General features: G+C 42.1%; 1 protein-coding gene across 5 annotated transcripts in view; it reads right to left on the bottom strand.

Moving 5' to 3' along the window:
- The window catches only part of DIPK2B (divergent protein kinase domain 2B), a 183706-nt gene that overhangs the window by 2355 nt on the left and 167845 nt on the right, over window positions 1-13506 (bottom strand). For 4 of the 5 annotated variants that reach the window (XM_053386864.1, XM_053386865.1, XM_053386866.1 and 1 more), the window contains 3 exons: window positions 12537-12801; window positions 4240-4413; window positions 1092-1380 (listed from right to left, as the gene is read on the bottom strand). In XM_053386864.1, coding sequence (XP_053242839.1) covers window positions 1092-1380; window positions 4240-4413; window positions 12537-12801 — 728 coding nt within the window. Of the gene's footprint in view, window positions 1-1091; window positions 1381-4239; window positions 4414-6517; window positions 7044-12536; window positions 12802-13506 lie in introns of those variants that run through there. The other variant, XM_053386867.1, reaches the window with a different exon arrangement.

The raw sequence follows: 13506 nt of genomic DNA, 5'->3' as shown, positions 1-13506 counted from the left end.
GAATAGTTGTGTCCCAGCCCTCTCCCTAACATGCTATCTTTCCATGTACAGGGACATATTGAGCACTCAGTCATGTGACTCTCCTTGAACTCTGAAATGAGACGGTCCTCTGAAGGACTGTACTGTACATAACGTTTCTCAATTTGGGCTTTGATCTTACATTTTGAAATTAGATCTAAACTTCGTAGGACTGGGTTTCAGGTAAAAGCTATAAAATGTACAGGAAATGCGAGCATCATCAGTCAAATGGTCTACCTTTTGTGAAAGCTGCTCGAGGCTGCCTCAGCTGTTTCTAAGAACTTGTGGACGGGGGATCTATCCTTAGGGAAACCATCAAGCTGCCCGGCAAACAACAGAGCAGGCATTAATCACAAACCTCTTTTTCTCTCCATATTTCTCCAGAGAAGTTGGGCATACTTTTAATAGATTAAAGTGAGTAGCTGGTCCCAGGATCTCTTGATGGGTGGGGCAGGTTGCCCATTTTTAAAATGCTGGAACCTGGAGTATCTCTCCTTTAGTTTCCATATTACCCTTGGTAAACTCATGTGCTTTGATTGCTTACTGCCCATATTTATGCCCATATTTGTTCTCTCTGATTACCTGTGCTTGTCAGGTGCCTAGGATTGGACCCTGTAGAATGTTTTCCCCAGCTGCTTTGACTATAGGTTTTTTGTTTTTTGTTTTACCATCCATCCTGGCACTTTCCTCAGTTTTTTTCTTCTAGCTGAAAGCTAGCTATTTCTCTTCCTTTTTCCCAAACTTATACGTCTAGTTGTCTTGCTTTGCTTTGGAGCTCTCTGGCTTTGCTTCAGGTGGGTACATTTAGAGTGTGCATGTGCTCATTTTGGTAATCTGACAATTCTGCTATAATATGAATGTTCATGTATGTGTGTTTGAGTTATGCTGAATGTGCTAATTTCCAGTTGCACAGAATCTTATTGGTATACAGATTGTCACCTTTCGTTCCTTTTAATTAACTGATCTACCATCAAAAAGCTTGAAGCTAAAGAGCTATTTCCCCCCCCCCCCCCCGCTCCTGCCTCATCATATCCTCTTGTGGCAGATGCTTATTCAAAGATGAAGCTGAGTACCTTCCTGCTTGTCAATGACTCCCAGTGTGCTGGCATCCCGAATAAACAGATGTCCATTGTTGAAAGCGCCAAATGTGCCAGCATCGACATGGGTAAAGTAGAATAAATAGTTCAGGTCATTGTTCCTCATGGAATTGATGATAGCAAGGAGCTGAAGAGCTAGGTCTGCTGCCACATCAGAAGACGAGCCATAGAATTCCTTCAAAGGTCTGGTGCTGGTAGTGACTATCAGCCGGCCACAGGACCCCAAGTATTTTGGAAATGGCCACCCTTCTGCTCCAGGGAAAATCTGTCCAACAGAGAGGACACAAAATGTGTTAGTGCAAATGTGGGACTATTTATGCGATGATATGAAGGTAAGAATACACCCCACCTTTTAAAAAGCCCCTTCAATCTTGGCTTAACTTGTGCATTGTTTTGCCCTCCTCACCAGAAGTTCCACCACACCTTTTGAAGAAGTGAGCACTGAAGGATTGCAATGTCTTGTCATATTTTGTTTACTCGAATTCATAACTTCCGAGCTGGTATATTATGAAGTGTCAAAGCAAACACACTGCAAGAGCATTCACAGCAATTAGGGCTGCCCACAAACAATCCACCCCGTGTCCCTGCTCTGAGGCCCCCATATCAGGGCAATATGCTATCCTGGGGGCCACCCATCCCTGATTTGTCCCCGAAACTAAGTCTCCCCATCACCATTTTGTTTAACCCTTAAGTCCCTTTTAAACTGTTAGGGCCCCAGCACAGCATAAGATTGGATCAGGCATAGGCAAACTCGGCCTTCCAGATGTTTTGGGACTACAACTCCCATCACCCCTGGTCTTGTTAGCTAGGGATGATGGGAGCTGTAGTCCCAAAACATCTGGAAGGCCGAGTTTGCCTATGCCTGGATTGCGTAGTACAGTTTAACAGCTGTTAAGGAGGAGGATCCAGTCCTATGCAGGATCTATGCCTCAGCTGTACAGCTGTTGATCCTGTAAGTCATCAAGGAGGAAGGAGAGCCACTGCTTGGGCCTACTTTCTTTTGGGAAGGTGCATCCACTGGCCTATTTCACATGCTGCCCAGCTCTCCTTTCTGCCTTATGCCCTCCCTCCTTACAGCCACCAGTCACTCTGGGCCAATCCAACCTGACCAATGGCTGTGTGTGCCCAACTCATCTGAGACCCTCCATACATGCCTGATTTGGCTGGGCCCTCAGCCAACCTAGTGCACAGCTCCAATAGCAGTATCCGTCCCACTGCAACAGCAGCATTCATGCAAAAACTGCCAGCCACTTCCAAAATGGTAAAATTTCTTCTCTTGAGGTAGCCAGAATAAAAACCTCCCCTTTCTAGGTGTCCTCTCTTTACTCAGAACAGGCAAACCAATGTCACAGTCTCCTCCGAGATATCAAAATGGCTAAGGCGATCAGCCATAAATCAGTGTTCACTGGTAATGGCCAGTAAAAGGAAGATTTTATAAGAAATAAATAGTTGTTCCTACTACCCTGTTAAGTAACAATGAATGCTGATTGATCACCTCACCCTTTTTGATGGACAGCCACTACCCACCGAAGACTGTGCAACAGGGTTGTCCCTTCTGATAACATGGTTATGTGTTGACAAAGGTATTCTCAGACACCAACTTTGTGAAGGTACAATTCAAAGTAAAACATAAAGATAAAATATGTATTGTTAAGTTTTGCAATATTCATAAAGGGGAAAAGAAGAAGGAACTATATTAACAGGACTCCCTTCTCCCATATGAACTTGCCGACCTGCTGAAATAAAAAGTTAAGACCAATTTAAGCACACCTTCAACAATCTGGGCTGAAGTTAACGCAAGGGTCAGCTTTAAACTGTTTAACAGCTACTCCAAGGCTTTAGATATACACCCTAAGGAATCATATGAGTCAATAATATGCCCCATTGTATTTAATGGAATTTTATTATAGGTTAATGCTTGTTTCTACATTTGTAGACATTAAGGAAGAAAGATGTGAATAATCATGATGTGCTTCTTTTGTAAAAACAACAGAGATACACAGCTAGGTGGAAAAGAACCACCACCTCTAGAGTGCTTGTGGCTATGTGCTTTAGCTTGGCAGTAGTGTCCATCTTTTGCATGTGCAAGGCCCCCAGGTTCAGTCCTTGACATGACACCCCTACACAAGGAGACTCATATCTGCAAAAGTCTTCCACTTGGCATCCCAAAGACCTTCATACCATATCAGTCTGGGGTCCATAGTTTTGTGGGATATGAACCATTGGTTTCGTTCACTAGAAGTTGGTCAAATATGCCCATGATTTCCAAAAGCAAAGATTTAATAAAATGGAACATGTTGCCCTCTTAGATTCTTCCAAATATAAAATTGTCAAGTTATGCACCTAATGTTGGCTATCAAGATGTTGCATGTAATACCAGTATATCACTAAGGCCTCATTCAGCATCTTAGCAGGATTTCTGATTGCTTAAAAAACACCCTCTCAGCTTAAAATACAGCCCTCTGGTTTTGTATGATGTAGGCTCAAGTTTGATGGACAACACCACTTTGGGACTTCTCTTTTTAGTCTGTGCTGACTTTTTAATTTCTCTTTCTGAATGGCTAGAGTGTGCACGTTGGAAACCAGCTGTGTGAATTAGCCTGTGAATTGGCTAGTGTGCATTTTTGTCACTCGGTTCATGTTGCATACTTCAGGGAGTTTAATAATGGCTAATTCAAAGGGTCTGGCTTGCTGTGCCTATATTCAATATGTTGTGTGTATGCACTGAGAGGGTGTGGGTCTGTATGGTTGTTTGAATTGGCCTTCATGACTCTCTTCAGTTCAGCAGAACCTGTGTGGTTAAGTACCACACAATTTTGCTAAACAAAATAATACTCCCACTGCCATTTTTCATTTGAGCACAGCTTCTCAGAGAGGGAGTCACAGTATAGTGTGCATTGATTCCAATTTTACGAGGTTGTTCTTGATCTCTGTCAAGGCAAGTGTCCAGTCCACTTGGCTTGTAAATTTAGGCTCTTGCAGTTCTCTGTGCAGCAGAGTGGCTATGGAACCTACTGATCCCTATTTTTGAACCAAGTTTACTGTAGCTCCAGCTGGTCAAAATGACTTGAACTTGGGTCATGGGGTGGTAATTTACACCACAGGAAGACAGATGGAGTTGTACCTGTAACATGATGGGATGCGCATTAACTGAGAGTGTGTAGAGGAGGCGCAATTTATCCCGGTCGGTGAAATGGTCCATGTAGACACTACCAGCATCTGCCACTTCAGCATATCGCCGCACTATTCGGTCCAGCAGCCGTTGTGAAGGGCAGCGAAGCATCGGTGTACTCAGACCCTAAAAAGAAGAGAAGGGGAAAGGGTCAGTCTTTTCTCTGCATATAGCACAGGGGCTTTGATTGAATGGGCCTGTGTTTTGTATGTCCCTTTGTATGATTAGGACCTGACCCTACAAATTACCACTGCTGTATATAATTAAACAGAGCATCTGAAGAAGCAGGTACACATGAAATTCAATGGCCCTGCTTAATTATTTTTTAATTAAAATCATAGCTGAAAAGTGATGTACAAAAGAACCCATATGCACAGGCATGTTTATATAATAGAAATATGAATAAATTGCTTATGATATTTATAATGGATCCATATGAAAATCACATCCCACTGCACAGTGAAAACTCCCAACAATAGTAGATTTATTCTGAAATAACTAGAGGATATTATTTAGCCCTGGGAATTGGGGCAGATTGGGTACATGCAGAGGCAGCACATCCTGTTTTGCCTCCTGAGGCGAAATGAGAAGGTGCTGTCCTACTGCCACAGCGTCCCTCACTTGGGAAACGGAAAGCAAAAATAGCCTAATAGCTACAAAGAAGCACTGCCATCAGTTTCATATGTGTTGACATTCATACGCACAGGTGTCAAAATGCCTCCTGTATCACTTGGATCTGGGGTGCTCCTGACCGGGCAACCCTAGTTCAAAATGTGTCAGCCAAGATATTGTCTGAGACCTACTGCAAAGCTCAAATTAAACCAGCACTAAAAGAACAGCACTAATTGCCAGTTAGTTTCCAGACAGAATTCAAGGCAGTGGTTCTTAGCTTTAGAACCCTGAATGAACTGGGATCAGGAAATGTCAGGAAAGTGGCATCTGGCATATTCTTAGAACATGAGAATCCCGTAAGGCTTTTGTTGGTGCTACCTGCCGTTTGAAACTCTCTTTTGACAAAGACTCACCAGACTCACACCCTTTTGTTGTTTAGATGGCTGGTGCAAATGTTTGTTTCAGAGAACCTTTTTATACTGTCACTGATGGTGATTCAGTGTGTATAGATTTGTAATGTTTTTTGTTTTGTTTAGATCTGTCATTCCTAAAATTTGATAGCAACACTTAAATATATTTTCATGGTTTTGCAGTTGCTTTTACAACTTGTAGCCTGAGCCAATTAACTGTTTGCTTTGCTGCTAGGGCACCCCTGGCTTCCTGATCCCCTAGTCTCTGGAATGCACTAGCCGTGGCAAATAGGACTGTTATTGCTGTGGCACTGCCCACCTGGGCCCGCTCCTAACTATTTAGCTGGAAACTAAGGCGAGGCACCAGAGCTGAGTGCCAAAGGGCAGCTGCCCTTTGGTGTAGCTATTTGGAATGGCTCAAAGGGATCTAGAGGTTAAAGGGGGAGGTTTTCCTATTTGTTAACACTGAAGTTGATGTTGCTTTTTGTAACATTTATTGGCCTAGGCCTCCTTCTCATTTTTTAGAGAGAATTTTGCTGTGTATGAATGTATTATTGATTTCCCCTTTTTTCTTCTGCAACTGAGCATTAGATGATCGGGTTTTCTTTTCAGTAATTAGCAGCTTAAATCAAATGTCAAAGTTTGTGTAACCAAAACGATTGGCCAGTTGACTGAATAGTTGATATATATTGATTCACTGTAGCAGAGCAATAAACTTAATTGATTGAATTTATTGATTTGTTTTGACTTGGTACAGACACCTGCTTTATAGTGGAGGGGTGTGTGAAGAAAGGTAGCTACACTTTCCAGTTCAGATCAAATGGCGATTCACTCCCACAGCAGATCTAATTCTAAAAACACTTCTATCATAACATTGTGGGGCGGGGAGGCTATTTTAAAAGAAAATTTAAATGGTAGCCATTGTCCATCTGGAACACAACTTCTCCCCCCCCCCATTAATATTAGGAAAAAAGACTTAAGATAGTAGGATTGAATTCAATGTTAGTCATACTCCAAGTAGGGCTCCCTACAATTAATGGACAGGACTAACTTGAGTCCATTGGATATAACTCAAAATGCTAAAAAAGAAAAGCATCCCTCCAAACAAAGAGTCAAAAGAAAAAACTCACATTTTTTTAATAATTCCAGGCATTAAACACACACGTTTATTTGGAACTGAAATGCAAGTAACATAACCTGGAACTTACTCCTGTATAGGCTGCTGTGTTCCATTCAGAGCTGCATATAAGCACAAAGTTAAATCGAGGTTGTCTCTGGGGCTGGGAAGGCTTTTCAGCAAAGGAGCATTTGTAGTTTGCAATAAAGATTTTCATTGTGACAGACGAAATAATCATTGTGGCAGGCCACTCAATTGATAGCTGGGTCAGACAGGGCAGGCAGCGTAAAGTGAAAAACATTATTTCATGGTCTGTCATTTTGATTCAAGTATGTTAAGGCTTGTCATAATTCTTTGCACTATAAAAGAAAATTACTTGAGCCCAATAACTTCTGTCAAGTCTCCTCTGTATCCAAAACTACATACGGGAAGACACAGCCGTCAAGGGAGTACAACTACCTTGATGCAGCAGTGGGAGTAAGTGTACTTTAGAGATGCTTTTCTTTGAAATGTGCTATTTGCAGTTGGTTAGCCTGTCAATGAAAGAGGATTACTGGGTTAGGCAAGGGTATCAATGCCTATTTTCTGCTGCGGGTTGAAAAAAACAAAAACCAACCCAGCCATTCACAGTGCAATCCTAAGAGTACTCCAGACCTTTGAATCAGAATCACAGATTCTGTAGAGTTGGGAGAGATCCAAGGGGTTGTCTAGTCCAGCCCCCTGCAATGCAGGAATTGTTGTTTGCATGGCAGTAGTTATCCTTTTTATTTAGAATGAAAGAAAAGGGAAAGAAACACAGTATTCCTAAATGGAGTAACACTGTGTTTGGATTCTCTGATGCAGTTTCCTGGTGCATTCTGGAATACTCTCTCTAGGGAGGTGCACCTGGAGCCATCATTATATATCTTCAGGTGCTGGGCAAAAACCTTCCTTTTTAAGCAGGCCTTTGACTCTTAACTATCTATGACCTTTTAGACTGGGTGGTATTAACACCACCCCCCCTCCGGGTTTTAATGTACTGGGGGGGGGGGTAAGGACTCAACTAGATTGGTAAAGAAAAAGTGTCGTACAGTCAAACCTCAGTTCCCAAATGCCCCTGTTTTGGAACGTTTCAGCTCCTGAATGCCGAAAACCCGGAAGTAAGTGTTCTGGTTTTCGAACGTTTTCCTGAAGCCAAACATCCTTCCGCTTCCGCTGGAGTGCAGGAAGCTCCTGCAACCAATCGGAAGCCTTGCCTCGGTTGTTGAACATTTCGGAAGCTGAACAGGCTTCCGGAATAGATTACGTTCGACAACCAAGGTTTGACTGTATATGCATTATAACACTGTGACACCAGGTGGTGGTGTGGAGTTCCGCTTATTGCCAACGCGATTTGTCATACAAAGTTTAAAATGTGTTTAACTGAAACGGTTATTTGATGTGTCTAGATGCAGCCTATGTCTAGTGACTACCTAGCCAGGACTTGTGGCGATGAAGAGACAGGCAGTAGAAGTCACTGCCCAGCCAAATACTCCATGGTTGGCACCCAGCCCAGGTCTTGAGAGACTTTGTAAAGTTCCCACAGGACTTCATCAAGCCTGAAGTAAACAGTATTTCTCACAGCCTGTATTGAATATTTGAATACTTATTCCCACCTGTATCCTTATTGGATTTGAAATTGTTTTTACAAATTATTTTTTTGTTTTGTTTTAATATATGGATTTTTTAAAAAGTTTTTTACATACACACACACACAGTAATTGTTTTTGTTTTTTTTTTGTTGATAGGTTTCTTGTTTTTTGTTTACTGTGAAATTGCTTCAGCATATTTCATGGGAAATGATCCATAAATGGAATTCAATCAATCAATCAATCAATCAATCAATCAAACAAACAAACAAACAATCCCTCTGAGATTACCTGCACTGAGCCTCTGGAACAGAATGGTTTATAAATATAAATAAACATTGGAATAATTTTATTTGAGCTTCAAAATGCGCAATTCCTTTTCCCAGAACAGTGACTACACAGCAGTATATTTTGCCAATATTTCGCAAAGGTCTGCTAATATATCCAGTGTTTCAGTACTCATGGTAGTCAAGTAAAATGGTAGCCAAAGCCAGGAAAGAAAAATGAGTGTTGGTAAAAAAAAAAACTGGTCTTCTTCCAACTGGGTATGTAGCATTATTTAGTTGAAATCTAGTGCATATACCGGTAAATAACTGGGGCAAGTGGAGAAAAAGCTATTGTGCCCACTAAAAAGTTATACCAAAATAAAAACCCCAAACTTTATCTATTGTGTGGCTGTCCCCAGTTCTGACTGATTTTTCCGTCTGGCACCATGAGTTTGACTTCCCAGCAAATGTCGAGCCTACTTAGAAGTTCGGCAGGCGCCTTCAACACAGAGAGGAAACTTTAGCCTGTGAGAGAAATTGGCTCAACTCCAACGCTCTAGGGAGTGCTCAAATGGAAAGTACAGTATGCATAAAAGATTTTGCACTCTGGGAGATATTTGTGTGGCACAAGGCAGCCAGCAGAGATTGGGTTTCATCCAAACTGAACAAGGGGAGAGAAGGGAGCAGAGAGAGGGGAGGCACCTCACTGTGGTAAACTTCTGTCAGAAGCTACTCAGAGCAATGTGAAGCTTGCCCTAGCGTAGAAGGAGGCGGTGAATATATGCCATGTCAGTTTTTCTACTTAAACATTCCTACATTTTCTGAATAAAAAGTTGGCTGTGGCCCTCGCGTTAAAGCAATGGAACTCTACATGCTCATAATAGGAAATATTGGTTGCTTGCTAGAGGGGATTCCCCATACTTCTTGCACAGCTGCAGTTCTGTTTTGCCAACAAAGCTCTGGTGACATGTTTCATGCTGCCATCTTGTGGAGTAAGGGAGAGGACCTGTGGGGGCTGGAAATCCGAACCGTTTTAAATCTTGGAGTAGCACAGGGGATTTTGAGGGGAAAGGGAAATGTGAGATTCTAGATTAAAGCACTTCTCTGCTCAAGCAGGCAGGGTCCTTTTCTTCACAGTGATGCTCTCCTTGATTTACAAGCTGGAAAGATAGAGCTGGCAGTGCAATCCTATGTTTGCCTGCTCAGACGTTAGCTCTATTGAGTTGCAGAGGACTACTTCCAGGTAAATGTGTAAAGTGTCAAAGCCTCAGTGTCCATGCTTTTGTTTTCTTCTTCATTCATCTTGTGTTATTTTAATTTGTTGCAGGTGATGAGGCCTCCCTTGTGGGAAATTTGGTTATATTGATATCTCTGTTAGAGCTGCTTATCTTTCATTTAAAACGTTGTTTGGCTTGTACAATATATCAGTTGTCTACTTTTCTGATAATAGTAGCACAAATGGGCTTGTTTATACTTAAGCGTCTTTATGTGGGTCAGACACAGAGGGAGAAAGGGTCAATAAATGACTAAGCTGGCTCAAAAAGTAAAAATAATTTTAAAACCCTCTAAGTGGATGTGACATGTATTTGCTGGGTGTCTGGCATACCTCCCTGAGAAGTTTCTCCATACTGAAGCCTACGTCTAGAATGCCCTCCCTCCTTACATCTGGAAGGTAACAACTGTTTGTGATTCCAAATTTTCTTGGAAATGCACCTGTTTGCTCAAGCTTTCCCTACTACTACTACTACTACTACTACTACTACTACTACTACTATTTATATACCACCCTATACTCAGAGGTCTCAGGGCAGTTCACAGAACAAAACCAAAATATATAATTAAAATAAAAACAACAACATAATAACCCCCCTCCCCAAAAAGCCACATTTTAAAAGGGCACAGGATGTCAATCAGATCAACCAAAGGCCTGGTTAAAAAAGGACATTTTTGCCTTGCGCCTAAAGGTGTATAATGAAAGTGCCAGGCAAACTTCCTGAGGGAGAGCATTCCACAGATGAGGAGCCATGGCAAAGAAGGCCCTTCTCGTGTTGCCACCCTATGGTCCTCTCGAGGAGAAGGCCCACAAAGAAGGGCCTTAGAAGATTCTGCATTTAATTTTGGTTTTAATCTTTGTAAATCCTTTTCAGTTTGCTTTGTCAATGATAAGTAGTATGTAAATATTATTATATTATGAAAATATCATTTGGAATTTCCCTTGAAAAATCGCTCAGATATTAGAAAGTGAGCTATTTTTTCTGATCTGGCAAAGGATATTGCTTTTAGATTATGAAAATGTTTGATGGGTGAGGGAGGTTGTAACTTTTCAAAGTCCCATATCTATTTTGTGAGTGGTAAGGTAGTAAGCCATGCCAGTGCCTTTCTTTAACACCTTTGTTAGTTTGCACCTCTGAGCATCTCAGTCATATGATAGAAAACCAGCCTCTGTTTCTTTGAATCTGCCACTGGGCATGCAGGTGGGTGCTGTGGAGCTTGCTCTATCCTAAGGACTGGAATGTTATTCCTATCCAAGAACATGTAGCAGCTCTGAGGGATGAAGAAGGAAAGAACAAAACAGGCCAGCATTTGTTTGACAGAGTCAAGTAAGAGACAAAAAGTTTCTAAAGAGCCCATCCTATAACTCCCTTTTGGCAAAACATCTCAGTTACTTAAATAGACGATTCCTTCTTTTGAAAATTAGCTGTTAACACCAGCACCATTTATCTGCTAACCCAATGTGAGAAGGCTCTTTGGTAGTGGTCAGCATCTTTCTTTCTCCACAATTGCACAACAACAACAACAACAAAAACCAGCATCCTGTGTTTGAGGGTAAGATGGCCACTGCTGCATATACCCTATATATTTAAAGTATTCACAGTACATTTCCCCCAACAAAGAGTTCTGGGTATCCAATGCCCCATTGCCCAGTGCTCTTGCTTCCATTTTCCTTCCTTCCTTCTTTTGCTCTTCAATGCTGCTGGTATGCTTTGCTGCTGTTTTGTTGTTTGCCTCCCCCCAATTCTTGGCCTTTTGCTCCTGTTCCTTGGAGACAGCAACTGCCCAGCAACTGTCCCCAAACAGCAGGAACTACGGCCAGAAGATGAGATTTATCTCTTCACTCAACCTACGTGACTCAGAAGGAATTCAGTAAAAAGGCCAACAGACTTCCTCTCGCATGACATGCATCACTATAGTTGGGTGAGAGAGATGAAAGACACTTCAGTGCTGGGCTGGTGCCTGCCTCTCTCTGGGCACGAGGCCACCAGAGAGTGTCTGATACTCTAGGAGGATAGCAAGTTTCTTCTGTAGGGTGGCTGTGTCTGCCAGAATCTGGGGGGGGGGGAGGACGACCCGACACTGCCCTACCTTGACACGATGCCCCCACAGACATTGGCATCAGCTGAGCAGCAGGTAATGCTTTGGTTGCCCTTTAAGGAAAGTCACTGGCACCAACACCTAGCAGGGATGGGTCTAAAAGCGTAAAGATCAGGTTGCTACTTTTGCTGAAGCTTCTTATGCAATAGGCGTTTTCTCCCAGATTGGAAGAGAACAGTCACCAGCTTGTTCCAACATGCCTGGCCCAAATTCATAACCCTGTCACCCCACATTAGCTTATGCAGTTTAGGAGGTAAGCACTGAACAATGGCTAGCCTTCAAAGATGGCAGTCGGTGGGAACGTTAAGAGGAAGTAACAAAAACAAAAGCAAATCCATGGCATATTGCAGTCCATGGGAACTTATGTCATAATAAATTTGTTCGTCTCTAAAGGACTGCCAAACTCTTGCTTGATTTTCCGTACCATACAGATTCAAGAGGCTAAGGTGAATAATTATTTTCTGACATGTTTGCAGTTTGCGTATTCGGACAGTGTGCATGCATGAAGAGAATCTTTCCTTGATTTGGTTTCTGATCAGGTACAGGGGTGTGGCAAGATTTTCTTCACCTCTTTGCACAATATTATGGGTGGCTTTTACTAAGTGCACCCCATCCATATGTTAACTTTAGTTTCAGGCGTGACTTTGGTGTGTATATGGCTTCCTTCTGTATCCAAGTAGTGAAGAAAACTAGTAGAAACTGAGCCAGATCCAGCAAATTACAAGTGATTTCTTTGTGATGTGTGGTGTGTGTGTGTTGGGGTGGGGTGTATACAAGAGAACCAGATCCCATAAAAATAAAACACTTTACTCCCGTTAAACACTCTGTTGTGTAAATCCCATATCTCAGGGCCCTGAATACCAACCTGGACCAGGTTAGGGGTGAGGCGTTTTGTTTTTAGCCATTTCTGGAATCTCTCTGTTTTCCACAAGACTCGCTCGATGCTGCAGCTTTTCGTGTGGGTAAGAAAAGTGCAAATCCTCTTGTCTGCTTGGTCATGCTGGTATTTTGTGGTTAATCTGGAGAGATCCACTGGCCGCCAACTTATGGTGTCATCTGAGTAGTTCCCAGAGTAGTAGGAGAGGTAGTTGGGAGGGAGTTTTAAACTGGAAGAAAGCCAGCTGTCAAACCTGCCATCAAATCAAGACATGCAATGTTGTTAATCTACCTTAGCCCAGCTAAGCACCAGCAGACCGCAGTGCCTGCCAAATTCTCACATTTCCAGGTAGGATTCCAAAACAAATCTATAAGGTGGCTAAGTAGTATCCGCTCTTTATTAGGGCACCAAGCCTTTATCAAGCAGGCTCTATTCTTTGAAACTGGATAAAGCTATCACTTATTCCCCCTCCACTCCAATTCCACACAATAATATCCAGGAGTGAAGTTAAATTGGAAAGCAGCCACAGAAGGGGTGCTTATAAAACAAACCGAAGAAACAACTATAACATCTAAATGTCTGTTGTTGTTGTAATAATAATATATTTACATACCCCTTGATATGAAAAATTCCTAGTTTACATAAAGCACAATAAGATTATTATTTTAAAAAAATCTATATACTGCATATAACCAAAATGCATCGGTAAAAACAGAGACATCATCAATAAAACATTCAGTTATGTATCAACAACAAAACAGAGCAGTGTGCTGAATCTTATAAGCCAGGGAGGAACCTGCTTAAATTGATGGGTCTTCCATCTACATGGCACTGTGAGTTAAACCACAGAACCTAGGGCTTGCCGATCAGAAAGTCGGCGGTTCGAATCCCCATGATGGGTAAGCTCCCATTGTTCGGTCCCTGCCCCTGCCAACCTAGAAGTTTGAAAGCATGAAGT

Source organism: Podarcis raffonei, chromosome 4 (assembly GCF_027172205.1).
Source record: "Podarcis raffonei isolate rPodRaf1 chromosome 4, rPodRaf1.pri, whole genome shotgun sequence".
Lineage (NCBI taxonomy): Eukaryota > Metazoa > Chordata > Lepidosauria > Squamata > Lacertidae > Podarcis > Podarcis raffonei.
This window is presented reverse-complemented; position numbering and strand designations above follow the sequence as displayed.